Consider the following 14,868-nt stretch of genomic DNA (forward strand, 5'->3'; position numbering starts at 1 on the left):
GGACCAGATGACCTTCAAGGTCTCTTCTAGATTTTATCATTCTGTGTGAATGGTTTAGGTTGTCAGCTGGGTGCTTGTAGCATGGAATGGTAGCTTCAGTTGCGTAGACTCCTTATTTCTATTCCAGTGAACACACAAATCTGTGACATAGGTCTACTCATCTGTCACTGACAGTCATCCACCTCTAAGGTAGTGGTGAAGCTTGAACTAATCACAATATAGGATACCATAGCATATCCATATTGCCTAAATAATGCATCTTTGACCCTTACAAGCTGCAATTTCAAAGCATTTTGGAGCTTGAGTCAGCACGGAAAGCTCTTAACACAACATGTTAAATGAAAAAGGATTTTTGTTAATTGATCTCTGCATTTTCATAATATTATATTGAAAAAGAGAAGAGAAGTAAAGCCATCTGAAACATAAACCCGCTTTCCCATCGGATTAATGGGATGGTCTGTACAGACATCTCTTGGAGCTTTGAGAGTATTAGTACTCACCAGGTCCATCATCTTGAGCCCTTCCAACAGTTTGCAGTTTCTGTTTTTCAGCCTGTGAGCTTCATCGATTACTACACAGCGCCATGGAATGTTACGGAGCTCAGGACAATCAGTCAAAATCATTTCAAATGTAGTGATGATGGCATGAAATTTGTATGACCCCTTAACTGCACGACCCTAAAAGTACAGAAAGCATTTTATCAGGTTACACAACACTGAAAATGAATCAACCTATTATCATCTACCAAAATTACCTATTATCATCTACCAAAATATATTCATGTGTTACTGATTGATGCTTTTCGGCCTTTTGACTAAGCTCAAGTGTAGACGCAACAGTATGTTATTTAGAATGAACAGAATATGCTGAATGCTGGACCTCACTGAGAAACAGGACACTGTACTGCAACAGAACTATGCAATGCTGGAGCACTCAGGCAAATGAGCTGAGAAGGGTGGACACTTTCAAAGAATCCGTAAAAACATGGCATAGATAGAATAGGTTTGGAACTAGAGAAGAGACAAGATACATGAGCTAAAATCTGCAGAAGCAGAAGAGGTATGAGCTTGTTCTAACCACTCCCCTGCTCATGCCTGCCTTCTTCTGGGCTCTCTGTCCACCTGGCTCACTGTGCCATGTCTGCCTTCTTTGCCAAGTGGCAATTTGTGCTGTTATGTGCAGCACCCAGAGGTGTGGTTCAGAGAGGCTATGGAAAGCGGAGAGGTAGGCACACACATGAGCCTGGAGGCCTGAATATGGGATGTATGGTTAGAACACCTTTCTGAAGAATGCTACGCTGCTCTTGCTGCCATGCTCCATGGCTGAGCTCATACATGCAACTCTCTGTCCCCCTCCCCATCACAAAGTGGGGCAGAAGGAATGGATAATAGAAAGGATGAAACAGGGGGCACAACCAAGTCCTCATACAATAAGGTAGAGGGCTACATGTGGTCCTAGGCTGCCCATGTCTACCTTAAATAATAGAGGATAATGATCCAGAATAAAGTATACAAGAAAGAAGTCATATGTTATTATTAGAGTAGAAACATTTACCTGTGGGTCTTTGAAATACATTTCATACAACTGAATGGTCTTTCGACTGGCTTGACTCCCATGATATACAACAACATTCAACTCTGTCCAGGTACGGAATTCCCTTTCCCAGTTGGGAATTGTGGACAATGGGGCAATAACCAAAAAAGGACCATGGATTCCTTTTAAATATATCTCATAGAGAAATGTAATAGATTGGATCGTCTTTCCCAATCCCATTTCATCTGCTAAAATGCAGTTTCGCCTGGAATAAATAATAATAATAATAATAATAATAATAATAATAATAATAATAATAATAATTTATTATTTATATCCCGCCCATCTGGCTGAGTTTCCCCAGCCACTCTGGGTGGCTTCTAATCAAGTGTTAAAAACACACACATATATTCCATCATAAAATAAAAAAATGTTCTCAAAAAAATGGAACTCCCACAATGCAACTGCTTTGCTTATTTGAATGTGGAAAGAATACTATTCTTTCAAAATAAGGAAGTTGTTACTATAAAGTATGTTTTTAAAATAATCTCTAGATTTTATATGAGCATGCAAAAGACACACACACACATATTCCATCATAAAATTTGCTATTTTATATAGCTGGGACATTTAAAATAATCACATTTTAAAATAGCGGTATATGTTAAACTTCAACAATTAAGCTATTCATTCTCTTCTTTTACAATGAAGTTGTAACACGTACGTGTTGTACCAATTGAAAAGAAGCCAGTTTACTCCTTCCAACTGGTATTCCCTGAGTTTGTTGTTGTTTTTATATTCCCTGGAACTTTCTGACTTCTTCCAGTCATCAGCAGGAGGTCGCTCCTGTTTCAAATACGGCAAAACACATTAGTGATCTACAAAAACCACATTATTATGTTATTTTTAAGTAACATCATCTATTCAGAGCCAAATCTTACCACACGTTCTGTTTCTGGCTGCCTGGACATAAGCTTCTCGAATTCTTCTATTTTAGCTTGGTCTATGTCTTGCTTTAATTCCCATGTGCTGTCTTCATATGGAAGTGAACACCATTTCACCAAATAATGAGTCACAGGCTTTGTTTTTAATTAGGAAACAAAAATGAGATTAAGTGAGAAACAAAGCATAACTATACTGGAACTTTGCAGACCGAATAAGATTTACAATAAGACTTATTTCAATGCATTTTACTAACATTTTACCAGTGACAAAAACAGTTCAACAACAAAGTGGCTGATATGTTGATACAATATTAGTATTTCATCATGAAACTGCAACATTTTTATTATATTGTATTTTTTTTCACTGCAAAACAAAAATATTTTGAAGAAAATCCATACAAATAGTTACAAGATTTCCCCATAAATTTATAAGCAAAAATTTCCCAGCAGGCAACTTAAAATTATTAAGATTACAGCTGTTGATTTATGACACTTTATTTAAATAAACAGTGATAAATAAAGTTTAACAGTTCCTTTATAAAACTACTTGCTCTTCTATTTAAAATAACCCACTAGAGTTTCTTTGAAGAGATGCAGCTCAAGGAAAGTGGCTATAAAGGAATAACAAAATATTTAATTCATTGCCCAAAGCCTCCTTAACTGGCATCTACATACCATGATGATGAAATTGACATTTATTTTAACAATTACTTGGCTACCATATAATGCAGGACTTGAAGAAATGCTTGCATTGATTAACAAACGAGAACAACACTAAAAAGGAAAATTAGGGCTATTTCTAAATTTGAGAATACTTGGTACTTTAATATAGTGCCACATGTAGTTCATTAGCAAAATGAGATTCACCTTGTCAAACTTAATTTTTATAAGCTAAAGAGCAAAAATATTCAGATAAGACATGCCATACTATTATTGCAAAAAAATGTAATTATGATATCCTATAACTAGAAAGATCAGTGCCATGAGACGGAAAAAACAGTGCTCAAATTGAAACAGTCTTCCTCTGTTTCTTGTCCCCATAAGAACATATATTCTGCTTTCTCTCTAGGCATATTCTTATCACCACTATTAAATGTAATATAAATAAGTAGGTAATGCAATGTTTTGACTAGCAAAGAAACGGATGTTTTCAAGCTGAATGCTTCTCTATTATTCAGACTTCTATACCTATACACTAACAAAACCCATTAAGTATATCAATCTCTGTAACCAACATGGCAACATCTATCAACTACAAGCTAAACTAAAGAATGTCATCTTGCTAATATTAGTTCTACAGAGCTACTTCATAAATACACACTTCTGTCAGGTTCCCTTACCTCTCCATTATCATCCTTGCTATGTGAAATATCCATTATTCGATCAACTTCAACATAATCGGGATTAAAAAGTTCATCGTCTATCTGTTTAAGAGGGAAAAGCATAAATAGAATATCAGAAATTTCTATTAGCAAATATTCTCAGAAAACAAAAAAAATGGGGGCCACAGTAATACGTAATGTATATTTGACAAATGTCAACACGTTAATTGAAATGCAACAATTCAGTAAGATTGCTCCCCGTGAGGGAATCAGACTTCTCAGACTTTGTTAACTGGGCCTCTTAATTACTGTGTGAAACCTTTTACTGTGAGAGAATGTTTAAGAATATTTTAAATGAAGTGTGAAATTACAATTCACTAATGAGCAATCGAAAAGGCTTATAGCATGCAATGCATTTAGAATTCTTGAAGATTGCAGCTTGCAGTAAAAAAAAAAAAAAACTAGAGCCATGTATGCTAAGTGACATAAAAACGCAAGTACAGAAGTTGCATAATTGCTGTATAAAATAGATTATTATTCCTGAACAAGAGAATAAAAAGACCACTGCAAAATTCTCACTCTTTTCTCCTTCTCTATCTTTATCAGTAAGCTTCCTATTTATGATGTGTGCTCAAGTAATCCCTGAGAGCTGGTGTACTGTGGTGTCTAAGAGTGTGGGCCACGAAGCCCCTGGTCCAATTCTCACTTCACCTCAAAATACACTATTTAACCTAAGCAATTCTCATCTGCAACATGGGAATATAATATTGACCTAGGCTACATGGCTAAGGATTACGGAAATACATGCACGGTTCTTCAGGATAAGCATGTCATGGCTCCACAGTAACACTGGTATTGCACAAATAACTGGCATGGAACCAGTAGTTGTAGTTGTTGGTAGCATTTATATGACACTAGTATCATTGTGAGAATTTCTGTCTCCCCCAAAAAGAGATTCTACCCATTCCTTGCCCATCAGAACTAGTTGGGAGGCTCTGTCTCCAGATGAAAAGAACCAGGTGTCTTTGAGGTCTTTGCCCACTAGCTTTGGGCAGCTACCCTGTCAGCTAGCCTGGCTCATCTGTGGTTTTGTCTCTCAACACATCCTCTCCTCCCTCCACATCTTCACTATGCTGCTTTACAGGGGACCCAAGGTGCATGAAACAGAGAGGCCTAGAGTACAGATGCTCTTGATTCATGCCAAATCTGAAAAATTATGGCCTAGATCCCTTTTAAAGGATTATATCACTACAGTTGAGAAGAAATTCCTTTTTTCTCAGCTGCCAGTGCCTCTGCAAAGTTCTATCCAGCTGAGCTATTTTGGATGGTGAATGGCCTTTTAAATCTGGACTGTCTCCACCAAAAATTTAATCAGTCCACTGTGGTGAATTTGCTAGCTACTTGTGGAGAAAATTGCATGATTTCAGCATGGCTCAAGGGTCACAACTAAATACAAAATCAGGCACTATCTGAACCTGTTTATTTCAATCAATTTCATCTTTCTTGCCCAGTCGTGAAAAGGGTGCACTTTTCTGGGCTATCAATAAGTAGGACGTAAGTCTGTTTTGATGTGTCAAAGCTAGTTAGGAGAATATGCACCTCTTTCAGGCAGGGAAAGATGTCATATTAAACTTGTATTGTACTGGTTGCACTGGTTGCCACTGCATATCAAGTCCCAATTTAAAGTGACAGTGACGCTCCCCCCTTTTAGAAAACGAACGAAAGGTGGTGGCCCTGAGTGCAGAAATGATACGGGGGAAAATATTCACCAGTAGGAGCATCTGACATGGAACTTTGGATCCAACTCTATATAAAAAACACTATGCATTATTATTAGTTATAGTAATTTGTTTCCTTGTAGTTTATACGATGGTTTTTAACTGTTTTGATTCTAAAATGTATCCACTCTGCTTGTTTATTAATGTTTCTCACACAATTTAAAAGCATGAAATGTAGATGACAGATTTCCAAACACCACACTCGCATGTCATATCTGAATAATTACCCACAATTTACAATACATAATGTGAGAAAGAAAAGAATAAAAAATAAAACCTCTTTGTTTAAATGGGTAAAATTAAGGGGATTGCCAATTCGGGGCCTACCAAAGCCCTACCTGGTGTCACTAAGACGACCTGTTACACCTTGCCCCCCTTTTGAGTGCAATTTGGCTTGAAAAATGTTATCTGAGAAAAGCCTTTTTTTCAAACTAACTGTGGTACAGAGACCAATTTCAGGAGTGGCCACAGCTGGAGAAGGGCTCACTCTGCTCCTCAGCCTTGATCCACTGCATTGCAATTAGGCTTGAAAGAAGCCTTGTACTGGCTACCATATTAGGTTTAATTTCAACAGGGAGGGTTAATTTCAAGGTATGTCAGAAGGAAAGGGAAGCGTTAACCCTCCCCAGCTGTGACTGTACCGTCTCCCAACCCAAAATTCCCTGCACTGCAATTAAGCCTCTAAGAAGTGTCCTATTGGTTACAGTAGAAGGCTTTATGTCTTCTTTCAAGCCTAATTGCAATAAGGGGAGAACTGTTTTCAAGCCTAATGGGTGGCAGTGGAGATCTTCATGGAGAGGGCAGCTGGGAAGAAAGCATTAACTTGCATCAGTTGCTTTCATACCACTCTACTCTCATTACAGGCCAAAACACTTTCTTCAAACCTAATGCGGGGTGGGGCGGATAAGTGTGTGTGCTTGGTTGCAGTGTGGGATGAGTGATGCCTACAACAAATTTGAAGGGGCCAAAAAGTTGGCAATGCCTGGGGTAAATGATTCCATGGCCTGGTGCAGATGTAACAATGGTTAAGAAATTCAGAGCAGACTGGGGTTATATATACCCTTAGCCCCTCTTCCTCTAACTAAGGTTAATAGCAACCAGTGTCTCATTTAATGAGGGTCTGAAGTGAGGGTTCCAAACCCTCATGCTTAGTTAGTGCAGATGTAACTTTAAGCCATCAGAAGGGTAGGCAAAATTAATACACAAGAGAGAAAGGCCAGAAGATAAACTCAGACAAAGCTAATTTACACAACGCAAAATGTGAATCTGGCAAAAGCCGTGGCTATAATACCGCAAGTTTGTAATTATCTGTATGAGAACCTTAACATTCCAACATTTCCATCTCTAAGTTGATGCTGTTCTCTTAATTTGTACAGAGATTAATAACTAAAAGCAAATCTAAACCCTAGGTCAAAACACCGCTGTAACCATTAAAACATTAAAACCACAATAGCACAAACATTTCTGGAAATGAACAAGCAGCATCCTGTTTACTGAAGTATGCCGTGTGTAATTTATTAGAGGGGGAAACAAAACAAAAAGGCAAACATACAGTGCCTAAGTCTCTGCAATCAGAATATTTCATAAAGGGAGAAAGGAACATATGGACTGCATAGAATTAATTCAAGGTTACAGCTTGACCAACTCTGAAGGTCCAGACCAGTATCCAAAGCAACTCCAACCCCACTCGCAAACCAGTAAAATTTCACTGGTAGCGAAGTATCAGAGAACTTCCCCACTTTGCATACAGACTTAACTGCAAACCTTGATCGCCAGCCTGACTAGGCCATTTCCCCAAAGTTTCCAAAAAGTGTACAGGCATGGGTTAGTGAACATGTAATGGGGACAGTTCCATTACTGAAAGTCACCCATCAAGAATGTTAGTGCTCTAAAATCAGTGTTTATGTGGCATCATTAAAGTAATGATGGGAGCTTACCATCTCTGTGGTACATTGGTCCTAAACTGTTGAAGGTTCTAGGTTAAAACCAATTCTTTGTATTTTTGCAGCAAAAAAATGAACAAGGAGGCAAGAAGACATCCGACAACTAATATGTTCCTAAAAGCTTCCCCTAATATCTAGTGGGCCATCACATTCTGAACCAGCTGAAGCTTTTAAACAGTCTTCAAGAGCAACTGAGCATTCAATACATAGCACTGAGACAACAGAGACACAAATAACTGTCACCAGGTTTGAAGAATTATGCAAATGTAAAGTACATCACTAAAACAGCCTTGTTTTAAGCGCTCAGCTAGTAGCCATCGATGCCAAGGAATTGAATGCAGGTACACGAAGGAACAAAGTGCTCCATCCCTCCTCTTCACCCGACATACTACCCAAGGAGGGAAGCTCTCTCCTTTGCATGTTGTAGCTCCCTGTCCTTACACTGTCAGATCCTACCAGGCTGGGTTTTTCTTTTTTACAAATGCTAGTCAGTAACCTTTGGGGCTTAGTTGCAAGACTGAATTTAAAACAATAAAACCAACATACCTCTGAAAGGAACTTATTCTGCCCCTGCTTTGCCTTAAATCTCTTAATCTTTTGCTGAATTCTCCTGTCTTTGTCCAATACTTCCACAGATGCCCATTGACAGTGAAGGTAAGAGCTAAAAATAAATGGAAGAAAACACAAATTCAAACATGCAACATCCTAGTTTTCCAGCTATTAAGCACTTAGTCACAGCTTGATATTTATGAAAAATAATTGTGTACAAATTAGGACTCTCCATTTTAAGGCATCCTTATTTAATTTTTGAGGAAAAACACAACACACACATTTGAATATAGATGAACTGGGTCAAGGAGTCTTCCTCTTTTACTCATTCTGAATGATGATGATGATGATGATGATCATCGGCCCCAGACACACTGATCTGATGTTTGAAAGCTGTGGCTGGATGGCTATGTGGGAGCCGGATGAAGTTAAATCCTTCAAAGACAAGGTCCTTTGGCTGGGTCAGGACTATATGGGGTTGGGGGGCAAACTCCCATCCCTTGCGGGGGCACAATTAGTGCCAGCGCCTTCCGTCAAGAGACGCCTCCCTTTCTATGGAGGCGCAGGTTACAGCTACAACAAAGGCGGCATTTTTTCATCTCCACCGAGCTAAGCAGTCGGCCCCTTATCTCTCTCACCCTGACCTTGCCACTGTGATCTATGCGACAGTCACCTCCAGGCTTGATTATTGTAACTCACTCTACGTGGGGCAGCCCTTGAAACTGACCCAGAAACTCCAGCGGGTGCAGAATGCCGCGGCGAGACTCCTCACGGGGTCCTCGCCACGGGAGCACATTAATCTGCTGCTATACCAGCTGCACTGGCTCCCGGTGGAGTACAGGATCAGGTTTAAGGTGCTGCATAGCCTAGGACCCTCATACATACGGGACCGCCTCTCCTGTTATGCAAATAAGGTCTGCAAATAATAACACCCTGAAGATCCCAGGCCCCAGGGAGATTAGACTGGCCTCGACCAGAGCCAGGGCCTTTTCGGCCCTGGCCTGATGGAACACTCTCTCACAAGAGACCAGGGCCCTGCGGGATTTGACATCTTTCTGCAGGGCCTGCAAGATGGAGCTGTTCCGCCAGGCCTTTGGTCAGGGTTCAGTCTGATTCTTTTCTTTCTGTATAAGAACAAGCATTAGAGGCCTCCTAGCCTGCTCACAGGTCCTTTAAAGACCAGTGGTAACAGTTGGCCCTGGAGAATATTAACCACTCTCAATTTTACCCGTGGACTGCCATCTGTCCAGATTTTAATTTGCTCTGAACTAATTTTAAGATGTATTTTAATTAATTGATTGCCTGTTTTTATGTTCTTATGTTCTTTGTATACTGTGTTAGTTTAGTGATGTTAGCTGACCTGAGCCCAGCTCTGGCGGGGTGCAAATAAATCATCATCATCATCATGATGGAATTAGCTCACAATATACATTTTTGTTCATGAAACAGCACTGATCTTCCACAGGCATAAGTCTGTGCAGAGAAAAGTACTGTAAAGCCTGCACAATAACAGACAATTCCTGTGACTGTTGTGACAAAAAGCATAATCCAACAAAAGTTAATTTGCCTTGTCCCACTGAAATCAAAGAGACTAAGTATTTCAACAGAATTAAAGTTCTTTTAAATATTTGTAAACAAATTTATTTTAATCTGATTTTACAACTGTAAGTAGTATATCTAGTATACTGTAGTATATCTAGTATGTGTTGTGTGAACTGCCTGAGTTGTGACTGACTGTAAGCCCAATTTTGGAACATGCTGCTCTATTATAATTTTAATTTGCAAGTTGCTTTAAATAAATTCAAATAATAAAAGATGTGTATGGAGTCATAACAACCCATGTTTTAATGTCATTTAACAGCCTTTTAATCTTATTATGAGCTGCCACCTTTCATTCTTATTTTAATGACTTGTATTGATATTTTATTTTTATTGTATTTTAATTAAATCTGTTTGTAAACTATCCTGCCTTAACAGTAGGGTATAACTCTCAAAAATAAAGAAAACCAATGCCATGTTGCCTTTTTTGTGATTTTTTTCTTTAGGTGAAAAGTAGGCTTTCGAAAAGTGCAACTTTAGTAGTCAACCTAGCCAATGAGGATCATGTAATGAACATTGCAACATCAAGGCACTGAACAGTCAATCACATTTGGCTATGAGTCATAACCACTAAATGTAAACAAAGCCTTCTGATGACCCACACCCTTAATAGGAGGGGGAAATAGAGGTGGACTACATCCCAGGCAACCAGACAGTGATCCTTGTATTGCATCATTAAACTGGTGAGATCATTGTCCATTGCACTAGTGATACAGAGCAAGATCTCTAAGTCAATCCTGCTCCAGCTGCATTCAGTTACATGACTAGCTGAAACAGAATGTGGATGGAGGTGTATCCCCATCTTATTCTGCCACAACTAGTTAACTACACAACTAGCTTAGCAAATGTACTATTGGTCTGGTCTCCTCTGCCATTAGAATGTGCATCTCTTGATGCTTGCACCCACTTCCTTGTGAACCTTTGTAAGGTGGTGATGAGCCCTACCCCAATTTTGTCTCTGCAAGTCATAACAGAAGCACTAGCCTTGAACAAAAATACTTTTAAAAAAATGGAAACAAAAAATTAATTTCTTACCTAAAAATGCTACAGAGAAAAATGATGGCAAAAAAATAAAGATCAGTAATTCTAAACTGAATGGGTGAAAAAATGTGTTTACTCTTTCGTGATTAAGGTTTGCACAGTAGCAACAGTTATGTTAGATGGCAATGATGGATTAAATTTAAATACAAGGTCGACTCTCAACTTACGTTGGGGTTACGTTCCAGGAATAGCGTCTAAAGCCAAACTCACATACAGAAAAAACACACTCTACTTGTGACTCTTAATACTCTCCCAAGGCTGCATGTACTCTTCCAAGGCTAGAAAACATTCTCCCTGAACCTATGAATGCTATTCAAGGTGAGTGCAATTGCAATGAGCTTGCCGACATTCTGTTCCTGGATGCCTGTCCCTTTTTATTTATTTTTGGGTTTTTCCTGGCCAAGCACATAAAGCTGAATTTGCACAAGTTAAATGTGTGTAAGTTGGGAGTTGACTGTACTTCAAGTAATTTTGAAGTTATTGCTTACTTACAAGTTTTTGTATTTTACATAGAATTCTTCAGTTTCTACTTCCTCTCCATTCTCCATCTGTAAAAAGATACTCACGATGTTAATTATGAACTCTGCTATAAGTTATCACCTTCAACTTACATATAATGTAACACAGATTGGAATTTAACAATAGGAAGGTTTATTGTATGGCATTTTTTTAAAGAAAAGGGGAAGAATGATATAGGTAAAGGGTTTTCTACATCTGTCTGCCCATGAACATTCTGCACTACTTATTACAACACCAAGACATGAATCATTTTAACTCCTCCCTAACCGCATGCAGCTTCATTCACAACAAGCTGACCCCAACTCTGGCTTCCAGCCAAACCAACAGTGTTAAGGAGAAGCCAAGTGTACCATTTTCTCAGGCAGCAGCCAATTAGCAACTGCACTCGTGAATGCCATATGTATTATTTTTGGCTGGTGCCTGGCAACTTTATATTGTGGTTTTTGTAACATGTTCAAGTAGTGTTTTAACAGCGTTTATACTTCCATATTGTTAGCACTGATAATAAGAAACTGTATGAAACTGAACCTTTCACTTCTAATCGTAGTTTTAACATGTTATTGTTCATGATGTTAGTTTTACTCAACGGTGCAATTAAATTCATTCTGACAAGTGACCTTGCATGCAGAGCAGCCAAATTAAATTAATGCCCAAAATATAACATTTAATAAGGCTAAAACTGTGACAAAAAATCTTAAACCAATACTAAGTGTCAATAAAATAAATTTATGCAGGCTGTGTGGCATGTTCTGCAACTTCAACATTTTTTTAAAAAAACCCAGAAAGAAAACCTCAGATTTTGATACAGTTTAAGGTATAATTTCATCCTGAAGTCTGGCCTGCTTTCCACATAATGCTAAGGTATGGTTTGTTTAGATCAACCATTATTTGTTCCATTGTGTAAACCCAAACCAGTACAGTCGTACCTTGGATCTGAAACACCTTGGTTCCTGAGCAAATCAGCTCCCAAACGATCAAAACCCAGAAGTGAGTGTTCCAGTTTACGAACGCTCTTTTGGCAGCCAAACATCCGATGGGGCTTCTGCGGCTTCCGATTGGTTGCAAGAGCTTCCTGCAGCCAATCAGAAGCCACACTTTGGTTTCCAAATGTTTTGGAAGTCGAACAGACTTCCAGAACAGATTCTATTCAACTTCTGAGGTATGACTGTAGTTTATCCATAGCTTGTTTCTTCCCAACAAACCACAATCATAAGCAATGGTTTGTGGATGACGTATGAAGCTTGGCTTATTATGTGCAAACCTGATATAGTTTATTGCCCTGCCCCAGATGCTCACTGAAACCATGTGGCAAGAGCGGTAGAAAAACAAATCCGTTCCCATGGCTCAGTGGCTCTCATTGGTGCTTTGTCTCATAAACTCACTCCTAACTCTGCCTACCAATAGACTTCTTTCCCTGCCTCTCTCTATGTCCTCCCTCACAAGGCAGGTAGCTTTGCAGCTGCTGCCAAGGAGGAGGAAATTTAAAGTGACCACAGGCCAGTTCACCCTACTAACATCTAAAATAGGATGAATAAGGAAGCAACAAAGTTAAACCAACCATACACCGCACACCAATTTACTTTCTTAAATTGTAGCACCATTTATATATGATTTGTTTAAAAACAGGGATACCCAGCAATTGTTGGGGAAAATACTATTATTGGACCAAAAAAAACTTTCATGTGAGCTTGCAATCAACACCCAATACTGCCCATAAGAAAGGACTATTGCTTGCAACTTGCACCTCATGGCTTCGGGGTAATTAGCACTTTCTGTGCAAACATCTGATTAACAATCCACATGGTGCCCTGAAGTCTCCATTCTGTTTTCACAAACCTAGAAACAATAATCCCTGACCTTGGTGTTTTTGTGTTTCTGTGTGTATTCTGCACCTTCTTTAAGAGGTGGGCTTTCCAGACCCACAGTAGGAATTATGAAATCTGCCTCCATCTGTTCCATTTTCTAGTGCAATGAACTAGCAAAATGATGTGTTGGTCAGCTGTAGCAACCCTCCAGAATGGCCTCCCCAAACCTTTAAAAACTATTGCCTTTGCTGGCTGAAGAGGACAGATAGGATAGCCAATTTATAGCATCCCTTGACTCTCAGAGGGCATGGGATGAGGAGGTCACAATGTTCATCATTCTTTTTTACCACATGTACAGGAAGGCCTTGCAGATCAGTTTCTGAATGATGCCATTTTCCCCGGCTCTTCGAGGAAATGTGCCACTGCAATGCCACCCTCTTCAGGGGAAAGACCCAGACCAGCCAAATGTCCCAGCCAGATGGGTAGGATATAAATAAATTATCATTATCATTATCAACAGCACCCAGGAAACCAAGACACTTGAACCAGGCACAACATTAGTTTTAAGTTTCTGACCTGGTGTGCATGAAACACTAAGGCATAGTTTGAATAGTTTAACCATAGTTTGACAGTTTGAACAAAGTTGACTAGCTTAACCAAGACTTGTTTGTTCCCAAGAAACCACAACTACAAGCCACCTGGCCAGTCCAGAAAGTCTCCTTTCTACAATAGAATGGGAGATTGTGGACTCTCCTTCCTTAGAGGTTTTGAAGCAGAAGTTGGATGGCCATCTGTCATGAATACTTTCAACTGAGATTCCTGCATTGCAGGGGATTGGATTAGATGACCCTTGGGGTCCATGATTCCTTCAACTTCAGGACAAGGTTGGGGCCAGCACTGTTACTACTTTCAAGCACATGCCTTTCTAGTGCTGCACCCACTGCCCTCTCCAATGATTCCCCATGTCAAGGTGCCACAACATCTTCAGGAACATTTTATACACACTCAGATTGGTGGTGGAATGCCAGCATCCTCACTTTTGAGTACACTAAATATCCTGGCCAATCTACAACAGTGTAAAGTCATCAGAAATAGGCTGGAGTGACTGCATGTATGCATCAACATGTACAGTAGCCCACTGACTTAGACATGACTCAAGGTACCCACAATAGGTGGCAATCTCTATTTCCACCTTTAGCATACACTTAATCCCCTTCATGTCCAAAGATCCAACCTTCTCCCAAGCCAGTTTCCTCCTTCTAATGCCTTTAAAGTATTTGGGACACTATTGGTCTCACACCCAACTCTTAGCTGGAAATAAAGTTAATAACTGATTTGAATATGACTCTAGTTTGACAAACTAATTATATTTTATTGGTGTCATATTCAATATTCATAAAAATAGTGTAACACAAATTACAAACAACTGGGGAACACTGTATTCCTCAGTGACAACTTAAAACTCCTTATTGGGCTATCGGGAAGCTCTGGAAGAGAAAATAGAAGAGAAAGCAAAACAGAAACCTAAAATGCACTAAAAAAATACTGGATTCATTGAAGGGACCTATTATCCCTCAATAGTCTTAATAGGATTTCCACCCCAAAGTGTATTAAAAATATGAATACAATATTGAAAGTTGGTTCTATGAGAGTGTTAAAGCCAACACTTTACTAAAGAGTAGAATTAATCCCCATAGTAAAATTTACCCTTGCGTCAGGCTGCAGCTGAATGAGGGATTCTAAGGACAAGCCCTTGAACAGTACATTTAACCCAGTAGCAAGGCTGTGGGGGGAAACCAGCATTGCCTTCCTGGTTTCCCAACAGCACAGAGAGG

The 14,868-nt window shown here is 39.2% G+C and overlaps 1 protein-coding gene across 8 annotated transcripts in view; it reads right to left on the reverse strand.

Moving 5' to 3' along the window:
- The window catches only part of CHD7 (chromodomain helicase DNA binding protein 7), a 140,254-nt gene that overhangs the window by 36,496 nt on the left and 88,890 nt on the right, over positions 1-14,868 (reverse strand). For all 8 annotated transcript variants that reach the window (XM_083517864.1, XM_083517857.1, XM_083517863.1 and 5 more), the window contains 7 exons: positions 11,202-11,257; positions 8,067-8,181; positions 3,818-3,901; positions 2,475-2,612; positions 2,258-2,379; positions 1,555-1,798; positions 501-677 (listed from right to left, as the gene is read on the reverse strand). In XM_083517864.1, the coding sequence (XP_083373990.1) occupies positions 501-677; positions 1,555-1,798; positions 2,258-2,379; positions 2,475-2,612; positions 3,818-3,901; positions 8,067-8,181; positions 11,202-11,257 (936 nt within the window). The remainder of the gene's footprint in view (positions 1-500; positions 678-1,554; positions 1,799-2,257; positions 2,380-2,474; positions 2,613-3,817; positions 3,902-8,066; positions 8,182-11,201; positions 11,258-14,868) is intronic.

This window comes from Podarcis liolepis (genome assembly GCF_965112155.1).
Source record: "Podarcis liolepis genome assembly, chromosome: 8".
Lineage (NCBI taxonomy): Eukaryota > Metazoa > Chordata > Lepidosauria > Squamata > Lacertidae > Podarcis > Podarcis liolepis.